Source organism: Anabrus simplex, chromosome 1 (assembly GCF_040414725.1).
Source record: "Anabrus simplex isolate iqAnaSimp1 chromosome 1, ASM4041472v1, whole genome shotgun sequence".
Classification (NCBI taxonomy): Eukaryota; Metazoa; Arthropoda; class Insecta; order Orthoptera; family Tettigoniidae; genus Anabrus; species Anabrus simplex.
In genome coordinates, this window is record NC_090265.1 from 1,147,092,754 (window position 1) to 1,147,111,800 (window position 19,047).

General features: G+C 37.0%; 1 protein-coding gene across 1 annotated transcript in view; it reads left to right on the forward strand.

Moving 5' to 3' along the window:
- Positions 1 to 19,047, forward strand: part of cac (cacophony) — a 778,098-nt gene that overhangs the window by 268,162 nt on the left and 490,889 nt on the right. The window contains 1 exon segment of the mRNA XM_068225468.1: positions 9,409 to 9,536. Within this exon segment, the coding sequence (XP_068081569.1) occupies positions 9,409 to 9,536 (128 nt within the window).

The window sequence follows — 19,047 nt, forward strand, 5'->3', positions numbered from 1 at the left end:
TAGATCAGTACACCAATCCAAATTACAACATAAATGAAATCACAGAGAAAACTAACATCATCTTCAATACAGTTATCCTCGCCCTAAAAAACCCTTACCTTAAGTTAATCGATAAACAGAACGCGACACGCAACAGAAAAACACCAAACAACACACCCAGGCTCTACCCCTACCCCCACAACAACAATTCTCCCTACCCCTCCTTCCCTTCCCCTCACAGCAGCTAGTATGAGCCCAAGAAGAACACGAAGTAGTACATTACAGGCTCGCACGTCAAACACAACTCAGCTACACCAACAACAGTAAGTACATATTCCAATTCACACACATAACCCTTAGACATTCCTCCAACACAATATCACTTATAACTCAATCTTATCTTCCACAGATAAACATAACATCATTGCACAGCTACAAATGGGAAAGGAGCCATTACTTTGAACCCAATGTCATCCAAATTTACGGACGCCACAGGACAACATGAATTGGTTCCAATAAAAGGGCAACACACACAGCAGAGCTGAACATATTTTAGTTGAATTTCATCCATACATTTGGCACCTTTTTAAAATTAAAAATGTGTTTTATCCCACATATACACAGGAAGACAAAAAATTTTTACCCATGCAATTTTACAAACTCCAAGAATAGCAGCTGAAGTGTATAACTGTAAATAAGACTTAAATACGGAAGTTAGTCGATGTATTGACCAACAAGCAAGAACGAATGTTCATATGCATGAAGTGTTTTTATATATTGTATTTATCTTGTACATATATACACTGACTGACAGAGCAAATACAACACCAAGAAGGAGTGGTTCGAAAGGGATGAAAGTTGGGGAAAAAACAGAGACGGCACGGACGAATAATTGATGTTTATTTCAAACCGATATGCAGGTTACACAATGCGCACGGCATCGACTCAGTAGGATGTAGGACCACCGCGAGCGGCGATGCACGCATAAACACGTCGAGGTACAGAGTCAATAAGAGTGCGGATGGTGTCCTGAGGGATGGTTCTCCATTCTCTGTCAACCATTTGCCACAGTTGGTCGTCCGTACGAGGCTGGGACAGAGTTTGCAAACGGCGTCCAATGAGATCCCACACGTGTTCGATTGGTGAGAGATCCGGAGAGTACGCTGGCCACGGAAGCATCTGTACACCTCGTAGAGCCTGTTGGGAGATGCGAGCAGTGTGTGGGCGGGCATTATCCTGCTGAAACAGAGCATTGGGCAGCCCCTGAAGGTACGGGAGTGCCACCGGCCGCAGCACATGCTGCACGTAGCGGTGGGCATTTAACGTGCCTTGAATATGCACTAGAGGTGACGTGGAATCATACGCAATAGCGCCCCAAACCATGATGCCGCGTTGTCTAGCGGTAGGGCGCTCCACAGTTACTGCCGGATTTGACCTTTCTCCACGTCGACGCCACACTCGTCTGCGGTGACTATCACTGACAGAACAGAAGCGTGACTCATCGGAGAACACGACGTTCCGCCATTCCCTCATCTAAGTCGCTATAGCCCGGCACCATGCCAGGCGTGCACGTCTATGCTGTGGAGTCAATGATAGTCTTCTGAGCGGACGCCGGGAGTGCAGGCCTCCTTCAACCAATCGACGGGAAATTGTTCTGGTCGATATTGGAACAGCCAGGGTATCTTGCACATGCTGAAGAATGGCGGTTGACGTGGCGTGCGGGGCTGCCACCGTTTGGCGGCGGATGCGCCGATCCTCGCGTGCTGACGTCACTCGGGCTGCGCCTGGACCCCTCGCACGTGCCACATGTCCCTGCGCCAACCATCTTCGCCACAGGCGCTGCACCGTGGATACATCCCTATGGGTATCGGCTGCGATTTGACGAAGCGACCAACCTGCCCTTCTCAGCCCGATTACCCCTCGTAAAGTCGTCTGTCTGCTGGAAATGCCTCCGTTGACGGCGGCCTGGTATTCTTAGCTATACACGTGTCCTGTGGCACACGACAACACGTTCTACAATGACTGTCGGCTGAGAAATCACGGTACGAAGTGGGCCATTCGCCAACGCCGTGTCCCATTTATTGTTCGCTATGTGCGCAGCACAGCGGCGCATTTCACATCATGAGCATACCTCAGTGACGTCAGTCTACCCTGCAATTGGCATAAAGTTATGACCACTCCTTCTTGGTGTTGCATTTGCTCTGTCAGTCAGTGTATATATATATATAAGTTAGTTTAAGTAAAGACATATTTTATATTTTATACACTAATTTTAAGACTTTCAACATAATATTTTAAACATACAGTTGCAATATTGTACAGAATTACATATACACCAGTTCACGCTAAGACGTGCCCCATTTGTATGTGACTAAATGTACATCATCATCATATAGCATTCCTGTAACAACACAATCTTAATCAAAGCTTCATTATATAAATATGTATGTATGGTTCAGCTGAAGATGACCTTGTACATGAGGTCGAAACCGGTCCTGTAGTTTAATATATGCAATAAATAAGTATTGATTGGTGGAAATCCTCTCCTATTTTTAATTGTAAATCCACTTATGAGCGGGAGGGAATGAATGAATTGAAAAAGTTGATTTCTTTGTATGAGGATACTTATATCTCAGATGTGAAAATTGGTATTTGGAATCTCCTTTAAAAGTAAAGAAACCCATTTTTTTGTTTTGTTTTTGGAAAATTGGAAAATAAGTAAAGGAGGAGTTGAATTCCGCATACGGAGATACTTATATCTTAAAAACTGAAGTTGTCACAGACGGAAAGTTGGTATTTTGAATTTCTTTAAAATTAAAGAAACATGTCCTTTTTGCTTTTGGAAAGTTCACTTAAGTGGGGAGAGGGATGGAAAGAAGTGAAAAATTTGAATTCTTTTCATGAGAATACTTATATCTCAAAAACTGAAGGTGTTACAGGTGTACAGATGTGAAAACTGGTATTTGGAATCTCCTTTAAAAATAATGGAACATGTACTTTTTTGCTTTTGGAAAATCCATTTAAGGGGCTGAAATGAATTTAAAAAGCGGGTGAATCTTAAAAATAAGTACCAGTACATCTACAGTATATGTCAAAAACTTAACATGTGAAAGACAAGAAACTTGGTATTTGGGAAGTCCTTTAAAAATACAGGAACAGGTACGTTTTTGTTTTCGGAAAAGGCACTTAACGGGGGTGAAAGGAAGTTGAAAAGTGAGTTGAATTATTTTTTATGAGGATACTTATATCTCAAAAAAATGAAAATGTTACAGACATGGAAATTGGTATTTGTCATTTCCTTTTTAAGATAAAGAAATGTGTAATTTTTTTGACTTAAGACAAGACTTTCTCACATGTACAGTTCTGTGTCGCATGGTCGTCGTAACCCCAAAAGGCAATACCTCAAACGTGATTTACAAAGAGTTTCTGAGGTAAATGAAACTCTATTTTTCGGTGAGTTTTTATACTTTAGGGATTTTCAGATGATGTCTTAGTACAGTGCCGAGGAACGATTACTTTTATCAAATTATGTCATTGACGCGAGCGAAGCCGCGGGTAACTGCTAGTACTCTCATACATGCAGGAAAGTTGTGTGAACTAGAGCAAACCTTAAATAACAAGAAATACAGATACTGGCACTCCAAGAAACAAGACTGACTGATGAAAACATAATAGATTTTGGGAACTACAGACCCTTCAAAAGTAAAACACAAACGAATTCTCAAAAACACACCACTTTTAAGAGTCGCTTTTGCAGTCAAGAAGAACATACTCAACTCAATAACAAATATAAAACCTGAAATGATAGGCTAATGGCAATCACTATAAAGTTCACACTATTTAATGCACACATGCCAATCAGTGAGGACAATAAAACAGACTGCAAAAAGGTAGAAAAATCCTGGGAAATGCTAGAAGAAATGGTATCCAAAATTCATGCACTATTAGGCAAAGAACGAAAACAATAAAACAATTGGAAATTTACCAGCACATAAATGGAGCAACCAAAATGGACAAAGATTAGTCAAACTCTGCAGATATTCAAACTTAAAATCATGTCAACACATATCAAACCATATGACATGGAGATCACCAAACACACTCATTAGCAAATTCCAAATTGGCCATCCAAACCACAGAGAAATTATAAATGTTTGAGTCAGAAGGAGTGCAAACATAGACTCTGATAATTACCAGACAAGCATTAAACTACAGTTAAAATCTCAGATATTCACAAGAAAAGAAGCCACTAATCCCAATATTTGACACCAGTAGGATCTGACGATCTGTCACAGAAGAATTAGAGATAAAAAGGCAAAAGATTGGCAACAACTCAAAAACAAACTGATTACAACAGCACAAACACTAATTCCTCTGCAGAAAAGGTAGAGGCACCCTTGGTGAAGTGTGAACAAGCAATCCAATCTTGACAGAAGGCGTACAATAATTTTGAACAACAAGAAGACAGAGAATAACTACAAAACATTCCTGACAATGAGGAAAGAGACTGCTCAGTTGATCAGACAGACCAAAAGGAAATTAGAAAAGGATCAACTACTTGAAATCAAGAAAGACTTTGAAAGAAACAACACACAAAATTTCTATATTTTCAAGACTAAACTTACAGGATCTCAACAACAAAGTCTCTGCTTCAAGAAAGAAAATGGACAATTGGCACTAAACATCCAAGAAAACTGCAAGGAACTCGCTAGATATTTTAAAGAACTACTGAACCGTCCAGAACCAACACAAAGATTTTCAGCGCAAGAACCTGAAAATACTCATCCAAATTCATTACCACTAGATGAAGAAGAAATCGCAAGACAGATCAAAATGCTTAAAGACAATAAAACATCAGATGAAGATGGAATCATAGCAGAAGTCCTCAGATCAGCAGGCAGAAACACCATAAACAAAATACCAAAAATGATGCAAGACATTTGGCAAACAGCACAAATCCCAGAAGACTGAAAAAATGCATTAATTCACTCACTGTACAAGAAGGGAGATAGAACAGATGTAAACAACTACAGAGGAATCTCACTAGTATCAGTCGAATACAAATTCTATCCCAGTGTCTTGTTGACAAAGCACAACACCTACTAGAACTGCAAATTGGAGAATATCAGGCAGGATTCAGACCAGGCCGATCGTGTCCAGAGCAAATCTCAAACCTAAAACTAATCCTAAGACATCAGAGAATTTGTAGCAAAAATTTAGTCTGGACATTTGCTGATTTCAAAAAAGCCTATGATTCAGTTGATCACAACTCTCTCTTCCAAATATTGAAAGGACAAGATTTAGACATAAAAACACTTGCAATCATAAAACAGAAAAGTCAAAGGTTAAATTCATGGGGGATATCTCAGATTCCTTTAAAATCAAAACAAAAGTAAGACAAGGAGATGGACTCTAACCCCCTACTCTTCAACTGCATCCTTGAAAAAGTGATACCACAATGGCGCAAACAGAAGTTAGTTCTTAAACTTCAACAACCAATCACTTTAGGCAGAGGGAAATTAGTGATAGATTGCCTAGCATTTGCAGACGACCTAACAATCTTAACCCGAGACATTTCAACAGCCCAGAATCAGATTGAACTCCTGAAAGAAATTGTGGAAAATGTTGGCCTTCAGATATCTTTTGAAAAGACAGAGTACATGACTGGCAACAAACGAGCACCAAAATTCATACAGACAAAATGTGGCAAAATTAAATGAGTATCACAGTTTAAGAATCTTGGTGAAACAGTTCAGAAAAATTGACTGTAAACAAAAGCCAATGAAATTAGATACCAAACTGCATACCGACTAACCCAAAATATCTACAATAAAAAAATTTTTCTCCAAGCACACAAAACTATGACATTACAATACAGTCATTATACCAGAATGTCTTTATGGGTCAGAAACGATAATTTTGAACAGGAAAGCAGACATTGAAAACATTAAGAAAAAGGAACGAAAAATCATAAGAAAAATTCTAGGCCCAAAACTCTCCAGTGGATAATACTGACTCAGAGGCAGGCAGAAAATCAAACAATACACAAATATTCAAAATGACTAGAAAACACAGGGTAAAATTCTATGGGGATATTAAAAGAATGTATCAGACAGACTTACAAAACAAATACAGTAGTTGAATTCTATGAAAACGGGAGTAAAGCCAAAACAGACACAATGAAATGGCTTGGCAAAATCAAAACTAATTTGCACCAGCAGATGTCCAAAACAGGGTACGCTTCAGATCAAAAATTCACAAGTGACAAGTTGACCAAGAGGAAAGTCCAAAGAAAACTGGAACAGCCTGGTCTGAAGAAAGGAAGGAAGCCCATGGTAAAGGAATGAAAAAGATATAGGCAAAAAGGAAGGAAAAAGTACACCTCTTAAGTAGTCCATGTAGTCCTAATGGACTTATTCACATGTATATTATAATAATAATAATAATAATAATAATAATAATAATAATAATAATAATAATAATAATAATAATAATAATAATAATAATAATAATAATAATATTGTACAAAAATACTGTGGAGCACAGAGGTGTAAGAAGGTGTGGGCATGAATGGGTGGACAGAGAAAAGATCAAATCTTAATTTAAAATAAAATTTGAAATTTTGTTTCTTTCCTCCTTTTTTTTCCTTTCTGAATTAAAGGCTTGATGGACAAAACCAAAAAAACAAAAACACAATAACAATTGGATAGACAAAATTGTGCTTGCCAGCTCTAGTAACAATAATTATTTGAGAATCCTAAAACAATTAGGCACACAATAATTTATAGAGTGAGCTTGAAGCTCCAAAGTTACAAAAAGAGCACCACTGCCCCATTCAATTAATCTTCGAGGAAACTACTCTCTAAACTTATTATAATCAAGCCTCTCCGAAGCACAATTTACATTTTACATTAGGTCAAATACAAACATATTTCACTGTCTTACTCGCTCAACAGTCTAAGTTACATTTAAATAAGAATAGTTAAACTTTAACAGAGGCAATAATTGCCCATTCTACATGGCCTTAGTGAAAAAAGAAAATATTTAATATATCGGCCGGAAACCAAACTCTTAGGAAACAAACTCGTGCACTCCTTTGAAATACACTTGACAGTTCTTAAAAACACTATATAGGCTTATATGGCCTAAAGTTACAGAGGTGACTAGATGGAGAGAAAGAATTAAATACCAAAAAGAGGAGATAAATTTTAATTTAGAAAATCATAATCACCCCAATACCAAGTTGAATGGGAATTACAAGAGAGTTAACACTCTTTATTCCCTAAGTTAGAATAAAGTCCGTAGATTTGTTTGAAAATTTACATTGAAAGGTTGATAGATTTACATTACAAAAGAATTTTGAAACCTTCCCCTCAGGTCAGCTTTCTGAGACTATCACATGATTAAAAGATGTCCGCCATTACCTTGAGCTGATGGGCCTTCCAGTGATGGGCGAGACTTGCTCCCTGCCTCCACTACGAACACCTCTAAACCTCTTGACTGGCGTGATGGAAAAGACAACATGGCCCGCAAGGTCCTAGCTTTTATACCGGAGAGGAAGATTCCAGGACTCTCTGAGCTGAAGTCCTGTACACACCCTTGATTCTTATTGGTTAATTTAATAAATATCTGCCGGGCTGAGTGGCTCAGATGGTTAAGGCGCTGGCCTCCTGACCCCAACTTGGCAGGTTCGATCCTGGCTCAGTCCGGTGGTATTTGAAGGTGCTCAAATACGTCAGCCTCGTGTCGGTAGATTTACTGGCACGTAAAAGACCTCCTGCGGGACTAAATTCTGGCACCTCGGCGTCTCCGAAAACCGTGAAAGAGTAGTTAGTGGGACGTAAAACAAATAGCATTATTATTAATAAATATACAAAATTCCTGATTGGTGAAAAATTTACCTGAAGAAGGAAGGGATAGCAGTGCTGGTAGTCTAAGAACACAAAAAGGTTTCTACAAACATTGTGTTTTAGCCAACTGATAAATACCAAAATTCTCTTGAAAATTACTTGTCCATCCTCTACAGTGGAGACACCTGAAGATAAAGTTTGAAACTTCTTCAGCTAGACAGTTCATTGTTCAAATTACAGATGGCCTTCTGAACGGCGCTCAATTTAAATCTACTAGGTATACCTCTGGTACAATTATAATTATAACGTAGTTTCCCACATGCCGTGGATAGTTTGTCTGGAAGTGTCCTGAAAGTTTTACAGGTTTCAAACTAATGTTGACCAAAATATCCAAGTAAAGAAATCGCTGTGGCCGTTTATGGTTATTTGAAAGAATGTTAGTGAAATGTTGTTTTAGATAATTGTCTTGACATTTGTGCACGTTTGCTTTTGTTGAATAATTAACCTTGCCAGCAAGAGCTGAAGCATTTGTGGAAGGTGAACCTACAACTAAATTTGCATCTTGTTCTTTATTCAGCATTTTTTGTGTGAGAACAGGCACTCGATGAAACACTTTCATGGTTTTGCTCTTTACTACTGTGAAGTGTCCACTAAAGAGCATTACCTACCCCTACTCAGAATGTGCAGCACGGTGTACTATATACTCATACTGACCAACAAGGAGTTTCAAGCTGAGAATGACCTAGTATTCTTGTAATGTAGTAACTTAGTGGCAGTAAAATTGTCAAGTGGCTTATTGTCATTAAGCTACAATGGGTGGAAGTTGGCACCATGAGTTGCTGGTCGGATCTGATTGGGCACTGTGGTAATTGCTGTGATCATTTAATTATGACAGCACTGAATCTCAAACTCATGCTGGGAAGTGTAATTGCTAACATTTCTGGTCAGCATTCGTGAAATTCTAAGTAAGGTAGTGTGTTTGCTTGAAAGTATGTTAGTTCTCAATAGGAGTGGAAGACCTTCTTGTTTGCTTACTGTACTGAGAATCTGAGGATAGAAGTATTTGTTCAAAACTGAGATGAAGTTTGTATCATCATATGAGCTTCCGATCTTATACATGCCCCTCTAGATTCCTTTCCACGCGCCCCCCACTTTGCGGACCACTGGTGTAGAGGATGGTTGCCTAGTTGTAATTCCTCTTGAAACAAAAATCACTACCTCCACTTACTATGCTGTATGCATTTTTTCACTAAATTTCATTATAATGTATTTTGATGGCATTAAAATGTACATAATTTGGGTACATAGATGTATACTTTATATGAGGTTTTCTCTTCTCAGTTTGCAGTCAAGTTTTCTTCAGCGTCATTTAGCAGCAGTTATTTAGTAAAAATAAATGTTTGTTTTTGTTTGTGTAGCCTTTATTTAACACTCATGTTCTCTGGAAAGAATTCTTACCAACAATAGAGGTAAAATAGTCCCGTTTATGTACTGGAAAACAGAACATTATTGAAAATTCCCCTTAATATTTTTCTGAATATGTGTTTGTGTACTAAAATAATGATTCTTATCTATGCAGGTTTTGGATTCGCCACACAGTCAAGACTCAGTGGTTCTACTGGTTTGTAATCATGCTAGTGTTCCTTAACACACTCTGCACTGCAGTAGAGTATTACGGGCAGCCTGAGTGGCTTACCAAATTCTTGTGTAAGTACTGATGCTACTACGTTACATTTTGTTGTTTTGTATTAATTTCCATGAATATTCACTTTATACTATACTTATTAACTATCTATCTATCCATCTACATACAAATATATAAATATAAAAGTGGATGTTGGTATATTTGAGATTAATAGACTTAATACCGGGCGAGTTGGCTGTGCGGTTAGGGGTGCACGGCTGTAAGCTTGCATCCGGGAGATAGTGGGTTTGAATCCCACCGTCGGCAGCCCTGAAGATGGTTTTCTGTGGTTTCCCATTTTCACACCAGGCAAATGCTGGGGCTGTACCTTAATTTAGGCCACGGTCGCTTCCTTCCAACTCCTAGGCCTTTCCTATCCCATCGTCGCCATAAGACCTATCTGTGTCGGTGCGACATAAAGCCACTAGCACACACACAATAGACTCAAAAACTACTGGATCGATTTCACTGAAAATTTCACAATTTTTTCTTATTACTCCTGGGAGGGTTTATGAAGTGATTTGTACGAAATCCTATGGGTAGTTTTTTATGATGAGTAATTTGATGTAATTTTATTTAATTGCAAAACCGCACCAAGATTGGATCGACTTGATGGACAGATTGTTGAGGGGCAACAGCAGCTTATGCTATATCGTGATAGTCCAATAAGAAATGCTGTATATAGGAGGATGGGAACACACTACCATGTTTTATAAAGTACCTTTCTTGAAAGGAGGTTCATTCTTATGCCTGTTATTTGGAAATAGCAATCCTACATGCCATGATCGAGGTGTACTTTCATGTCATAGGACCAACTTTGATAGGTCTGCCCAGTTTGAAGACTGTAGCTGTGTAATAGATTTATAAAATATTTAAGAAACTGTGAAAATAATAGAATATCAACAGTGGAATGACTCGAGTTAACACCCACTCGTACCAAAGAGCAACTGGGGGTTCCCAACGAGCAAAGGTGAGTCTAAATAATCTATCTATAAGTCTGTATATAAATGTCATTAGGTATGTATTACATCTCATCCTAAACCACTGGAGCGATTTCAACCAAACTTAGTACACTTATGACTTAGTATCAGAAGACAAACCGTCTAGGGGTAAGACACCACAAGCACCTTAAAGGCGGGAATGAGGGGAGGGTGAGATATAAAAATAACCCAAAATTGTGTCAAATCCATACTTTTCGGAGTCACTGAGATGAATAGTGACACTCCTGATTTTTATCCCTTTAGGGTGGGGGTCAGTGGGGGTGAGATACAAAAATAGTAGAAAATAGTGTTGAATCCATACTTTTTGGGGTCGCTGAGATAAATAGTGACACTCCGGATTTTTTAAAGTCCAATTTAAGCCCCTTTTGGGGTGGGAGCAAGGGGGGGTTGAGATATAATGATAATAATGGAAAATAGAGTCGAATCCATAGTTTTCGGAGTTGCCGAGATGAATAGTGATACTCCGGATTTTTTATAAGTCCAAGTTCAGCCCCCTTTGTCTGGGGGGGTTACGAGGGAGTGAGATATAAAATAAATGAAAATATAGCTGAATCCGAAGGTTTAGGGGTCACTGAGTTGAACAGCGACACTCCAGATTTTTTATTAAAGTACAAGTTCAGCCCCCTTTGACATAGGGATGAGAAAAGGTGAAAAAACAAAATGACCAAAATGGCCGAGATTATGGATGTATGTGTGTATTTTCCAGCATAGCTGACAACTAAATTTAATACAAATATTATTTACTATTTGTGAAAAATGCTGTTGGGGCAAGACTCCCCTAGAACTCGCAGGGGAGGGGGTGAAATATACATATAACTTAAAACGGTCAATATTAGTCTCGAACCATAATTTTCAGGACTACTGGAGTGATTTCTACCAAAGTTGGCACACATATTACTTACTATCAGTGGACTAACCGCATGGGGATAAGACACCTGTAGCACCCCTTACAGGAGAGGGGGTGAGATAAAATTAGGAAATTGTGTCGAATCCACAGATTTCGGGCTTGCTGAGATGAATAGTGATACTCCAGAGTTTTTATTTTTAAAGTCCAAGTCCTCCTTGGCATAGGGGATGAGAAAGGGTAAAAAAATATAATTAACAAAATGACCGAGATTATGGATGTATGTGTGTATTTTCCAGCATAGCTGTCAACTAAATTTGGTGCAAATATTACTTACTATGTGTGAAAATTGCTGTGGGTACAAGACATCCCTAGAAACTTCAGGGGAAGGGGTGAAATGCAAATATAAATAAAAACGACCAATAATAGTGTTGAATCCATAGTTATCAGGACTACTGGAGTGATTTGAACCAAACTTGGTATATTTATGGCTTACTATCAGGAGACTAACTGCATGGGGGATAGGTGTGGAATATTAAAATAAATTGAAAATAGTTTCGAATCCATAGTTTTCAGGGTCGCTGAGAAGAATAGTGACACTTCGGATGTCGTTGAAGTCCATGTTCAGTTCCCATCGGCATGGAGATGAGAAGAGATGGAAAATAAATTTTCCAAAATGACCAAAATTACAGATGTATGTGTGTTTCTTCCAGCATAGCCCTCATATAAAATTGGCACACATATGACTTACTATCTGCAAAAAATACTGTTGGGTAAAACACTCCTAGCAGAGGGAGTGAAATATAAAAATAAACAAAGTGACTAATATTAATGTTGAATACATCGTTTATGGGGTTGCTGAGTTGAACTGTGCCACTGTGGATGGTTAAGTCAAACTTCACCGCAATAAGAATGGAGGTTAAGAAGGAGTGAAAATAAATGTAAAAGTAACAGAAATTATGGATGTATGTGGGTATGTTCCAGAATAGCTCTCAACGAAACTTGGTACACATATGACTTTACAAAGGAAAATTTAATTTGTCCTCCTATTCAATACATACACTGAATTACTGTTTAAAAAAAAAAAAAAAAGGAAACTATGGAAATGAAACGTTCCAACCCCCACTGGGGGTGGGGAATGGGAGGGGGATGACATTTCAGAATAATGGAAAATAACCGATATTAATTTTGAATCCATTGTTTATGTGTTGCTGAAACAAACTGTAATGCTCTGAATACTGTTTTAGTCCATGTTCAGCCTCCATTGAGACAGGAGTCTGAGAGGGGCTTAATCTATATATATAAAATAACTCGTCCTGACTGACTGACTGACTGACTGACTCATCATCGCCAAACCAAAACTACTGGACATAATGAAATGAAATTTTGGGGATACATTCATATTAACATGTAGGTGCTCGCTAAGGGAGGATTTTTGGATATTCCATCGATAAGGAGTTGAATAGGGGGTGAATTTTTAAAATGAGGATATCTATATCTTAAAGACTTAAAACTTTACAGGCGTAAAAATTGGTATTTGGGATCTCCTTTAAAAATGAAGAAAAACGTATTCTTTTGTTTCCAGAAAATCCACTAAGGGGGGTGAAAAAAGGGTGAAAAGGGGTTGAACACTTTTTATGAACAGACATATCTAAAAAAACTGAAGATGTTACAGATATGAAAACTGACATTTGGAATCTCCTTTGAAAATAAAGAAATAAACATTTTTGTGTTTTTGTATAATCCGATAAACAGGGGGTGGATAGGAATGACAAACGGGGCGAATTTTTAAAAAGACTATATCTGAAAATTATCTCAGACATGTAACATATTACTGATTTGAAAACTAGTATTTGGAATTTCCTGTAAATGTAAAGAAACATAAATATTTTTTCAGAAAATCCACTCAAGGTCAACTGAAAAAAAGGAGGTTAATTTTTAAAATTAGTGTATCTACAGTATATCCCAAAAACTGGAGATGTTAGAGGCATGAACATGCTGCACGCATGAAAATTGGTATTTGAAATCTCCTTTAAAAATAAGGCAACATGTATTCTTTGGTTTTGGGAAAACCCATAACCGGGGTGGGGGTGAGAGAATTGAAAAATTAGTTTAATTATTTGTATGAGAATGTATCACACACACAAAATCTAAAGATTTTACAAACATGAAAACTGGTATTTAGAATCTCCTTATAAAAAAAAACACGCATTTTGGAGGGGGGGGGAATCAACTTGGTAGGTGGGGGGGAAGAAAACTGCGGATGTTACAGTCGTGATGATTCATATTTGAAAGCTCTTTTAAAGAAACGGGTACTGTTTATTTTTGGAAAATTCACTTAAGTGCGGAGTGTGAAAGAAAGTAAAAAAAAAAAAGTGTGTTTTTTTTGTTTTTTTTTGTTTTGTTTTTTCCTGGAGAAACTTATCTCAAAACTGAAGGTTACAGATGTGAATATTGGTGTTTAGAATCTCTTGAAAAATAAAGAAACATGCATATTTTTTTTTTGGGTGGAGTGAAACCAACTTAAAGGGTGGGGGTGGAGTGAAAAAGGAGTTCAATTCTTTTCATGGGGATACTAGTATCTCAAAAACTGAAGATGTTACAGACATGAAAATTGTATTTGGAATTTTCTTTCAAAGTAAAGAAAAACATAATCATTTGTCTTTGGAAAATCCACTCAAGATAGGTGAATTAATTGAAAAATTAGTTGAATTCTTTGTATGAGGATACTTATAAGTTATCTCAAAAACTAAAGATGTTAAAGATGTGAAAATTGGTATTTGGAATTTTCTTTCAAAGTAAGTTGAATTACTTTTACGAGGGTACTTATATCTCAAAAAATGAAGATGTTAAGACAAGAAAATTAGTATTTGGAATCTCCTTTAAAAATAAAGAAAAACACTTTTGTTTTTTCGGAAATTCGACTTAAGAAGTATGGGGTTGAAAATAAGTAAATAAGGAGGATACATTTTCTTAAAAACTGAAGCTGTTACAGACGTGAAAGTTGGCATTTTGAATTTCCTTTCAAAATAAAGAAACGCGTATTTTTTTGTTTTTGGAAAGTCTGCTTAAGGCGGGAGACGGGTGGAAAGAAGTCAAGAAGAAGTTGAAATATTTTTATGAGTATACATTTATCTCAAAAACTGAAGGTGTTACAGACTTACAGGCATGAAAACTGGTATTTGGAATCTCCTTTAAAAGTAATGAAACATGTATTTTTTGGTTTTCGGAAAATCCTGTTAAGGGGCTGAAAGGACTTGGAAAAGCGGGTGAATTTTTAAAATGAGTACCGGTATATCTACATTATATGTCAAAAACTTAACATGTTAGAGTCAAGAAACTTGGTATTTGGAAAATCCTTTAAAAATACAGGAACATGTACCTTTTTGATTTCCGAGGAGGCAGTTAACCGGGAGTGAAAAGAAGTGAAAAATAGTTGAATTATTTTTTATGAGGATACTTATATCTTAAAAACTGAAGATGTTACAGACCTTAAAATTGGTATTTGGAATCTCCTTTAAAAATAAACATGCATTTTTGTTTTCGGAAAATACACATAAATGGGGTTGGGAGTGCGGGAAGGACTGATCAAGGGGTTGAATTTGTTTTATGGGGATACTTACGTATATCTCAAAAACTGAAGATGTTACAGATGTGGGAATAGGTATTTGGAATCTCCTTTAAAAATAAAGAAACATGTATTTATTTTTCGACTTGAGAGAAGACTGTTTCTCAGATGTACAGTTCTATGTCGCATGGTCATCTTAGCCCCAAAAGGTAATACCACAAACATGGTTTACGAAGAATTTTTGGGTTAAATGAAAATATTTGGGTGAGTTTTTATACTTTATGAATTTTCAGATAATGTCTTAGTACAATGCCAAGGAATGAATACTTTGATCAAATTACGAAATCCATGTGAGCGAAGCTGTGGGTAATTGGTAGTCTATATATATATAAAATAACTTGTCTTGACCGAGTCAAAACTTCTGGACATAAAGAAATGGCATTTTGGGGATACATTCATAATTAATGTAAGTGCTTGCCAAGGGAGGATTTTTGGATATTCTGTCGCTAAGGGGTTGAAAAGGGGGATGAATTTTTAAATTTTGTGTATCTATATCTCAAAAATTGAACAGTTTAAAGACATGAACATTGGTATTTGGAATCTCCCTTAAAATTAAAGGAACACGCATTTTTGGAAATTCCTGTTGGAGGGGGGGGGGGGTGAAAAAGGGGTTGAATACCTTTCATGTGGATACTTATATCTCAAAAACAGAAGATGTTACAGTCATGAAAATGGAATTTGGAATCTCCTTTAAAAGTAAAGAAACACATAATTTTTTGTTTTGGGAAAATATACTTAAGGGGCGGTGAACAGGAGTAACAAGCCGGATGAATTCTTAAACTGAGTGTATCTCAAAAACATAACATGTTAAAGATGTTAAAATTGGTATTTGGAATCTGCTGCAAAAGTAAAGGAACATGCATAATTTTCTCTCTGAAAATCTACTTAAAGAGAAGTGTTAAAGGGGATAAAATTTAAAATGAGCATTTATACGGTATAGCTTATATCAAAAACTGAACACGTTAAGGATATGAAAATTGGTGTTTTTAATCTCTTTTCAAAATAAAAGTAACACATTATTGTTTGTTTTAGGGAAAAACACTTCAAGAGGAGGGGGGGGGGGGGGGAGGGAGGTATAACAAGGACGGAAAAAGGGATTGAATTATTTTTATATGGATACTTATATCTCAAAAGCTGAAGATGTTACAGACATTTAATTTGCAATTTGGAATCTCCTTTAAAAATCAGGAAACACGTATTGTTTTTGGAAAGTCCCCTTAAGGGTGGTGAAAACAGGTAAAAAAGGGGATGAATACCTTTTATGAGGATACTTACGTCTCAAAAACTGAAGACGTTACAGACATGAAAATTGGCATTTAGAATCTCCTTTAAACATAAAGAAACACGTATTTTTTGTTTTTGGAAAATACAATTAATGCGGGGTGAACAGGAGTGAGGAAGGGGATGAAATTTTAAAGAGACTATATCTATAGTATATCTCAGAAATGTAACATGTTACAAACATGAAAATTGTTATTTGTAATCTCCTGTAAAAGTAAAGAACCATAGACAATTTGTTTTCAGAAAATCCTGTAAGGGGAACTAAAAAACAGGGTTAATTTTAAAAATGAGCATATATACAGTACATCTCAAAATTTATTATGTTACAGGCGTGAAAATTGGTATTTTTAATCTCTTTTGAAAATAAAGAAACATGTATTTTTTGTTTTCAGATAAAACACTTAAGGGGGGTGGGGGAGGTAAAAAAGACTGAGAAGGTAGTTGAATTATTTTAATTACGATACCGATATCTCAAAAACTGAAGATGTTACAGACGTGAAAATTGGTATTTGGTGTCCCCTCCAAAACTAAAGAAATATGTATTTTTTTGTTTATGGAAAATCTATTTAAACGGGGTTGGTGAATGTTGAAAAATTAGTTGAATATGAGGATAGTTATATTTCAAAAACTAAAATGTTGCAGACATGAAAATTGGTATTTGGAATCTCCTTTAAAAATAAAGAAGCCTGTATTCTTTGGTTTCGGAAAATCCACGTAAGTGGTGGTGGTGGGGGTGAAAGAATTGAAAAATTAGTTCTTTATTTGTATGAGGATACTTATATATTTTGTAATCTAAATATGTTACAGACATGAAAATTGGTATTTTAAATCTCCTTTAAAAAAAAGGAACACGTATTTTTGGGGGGAAATATTGGGGCGGGGGTTGGGATAGGAGCTGAACTCATTTTATTATGATACATATATCTCAAAAGCTGAAGATGTTATAGCCGTGATAATTGGTATTTTGAAGCTCCTTTATAAATGAAGGAAATATTTTTGTTTTTGGGAAATTCACCTGGGGGATGTTGAAAGGAAGTGAAAAAATTGAATTCTTTTTACAGGGATACATCATCATCATCATCATCATCATCATCATCATCATCATCATCATTTCCCTTTATCCAGCTGTAGCCGGGTAGGGGCAAATATGGTTCCTCTCCACTTTATTCGGTCTTTCCACCACTCCTCCTCCAACACTGTGTCCCAGTCCAGGTTTCTTTCTATAATGCTGCGTTGGATGGTATCCTTCCATCTCAATCATGGTCGTCCACGGCCTCTCCTTCCTTGGATTTGCATTTCCATCACCTTTTTTGGCATTCTTTCGTCGCTCATTCGCTTTATGTGCCCAAACCATCTTAGTCGGCTCTTCTCTATTCTATCATTCAATTTTTCCACTCCAATTTCTTCCCGGATTTTCTCATTCCTAATTTTGTCTCTTCCACTCTTCTGTATCATACTCCTCAAGAACTTCATTTCAGCTGCCTGTATTTGACTCTCATCCTTCTTTGTCATTGTCCAAGTTTCTGCTCCGTAAGTTGTTATGGGTACGTAATACATCTTGTACATAGTATCCTTTGCTTCCATTGGCACATCTTTGTCCCATAACATGTTTCTTACACTATGATAGAAACAACTTCCAGCTTGAATCCTTTTACTAATCTCAGCATCCAGTCGAGCATTCTCCATTAATTCACTCCCCAGGTATTTAAACGTTTCCACTACTTCCAGGGGCTTGTCTGCAAATCTAATCTGATCTTTCCCTTCTTTCTCCCCTCTAGTCATAACAAGAGGTTTCTACGCTTATTTTCAATCCACATTCTTCGATCTTCCCCTTCACCACATTCAACTGTTCTTGAACCTTCCTGTCGTCTTCTCCCCAAATCACAATATCATCTGCAAATAACATCATGTTCATTTCTCTTCCTCCATATGCTGCTTTTGCTGTTCTCATGATGTCATCCATTACTATTGTAGACAGGATTGGTGATAGAACACTTCCCTGTCTCAGCCCACTAGTTATTTTGAACCAACTTGTCCTGCCAACTTGTGTTTGCATGCAACTACAACATTCCTTATACAATGCCATGATCATTTTTATTAATCCCTGTCCAATTCCTTTTTGCACCAGACTGTCCCAAACTTTTGTCCTGGGGACACTGTCATATGCCTTTTCAATGTCAATGAATGTCATCACCATATCATTCCCGTACTCCCAATGCTTTTCCATTAGTTGTCTCATAATGAAAATGGGCTCTATTGTTGACCTTCCACTTTTGAAACCAAACTGATTTTCCTGTATCTGATTCTCAACCCTCAACCTTATTCTACTTTCCAGTATCCTTTCCATTATCTTAGCAACATGGGATATTAGAGTAATTCTCCTGTAGTTCTTCAAAATTTTCTTATCACCTTTCTTGAAAATTGGGATGATTATTCCTTTTTGCCAATCCTCAGGGACCTCCTTATTCTCCCAGACATTCCTGAGAACCCGATATGTCCACTGCAGTCCTACAGCTCCAGCTGCCTTTATCATCTCCACATAAATTTCATCTATTCCAGCAGTTTTTCCATTTTTCATCTTTCTTACTGCCATTTCAATTTCATTCATTGTAATTTCTTTATCCATTTCTTCATCAACTAATTGCCTTTCCTGGTCGTCCATTGAATGACTGTCATCCGTTCTTATGTTTAGCAGCTTCTGAAAATACTCTCTCCATCTATTTATTTCTTGTGGCTTTGTTAAAATGATGCCACCTTCATCCTTCACAAATCTGGTGTTT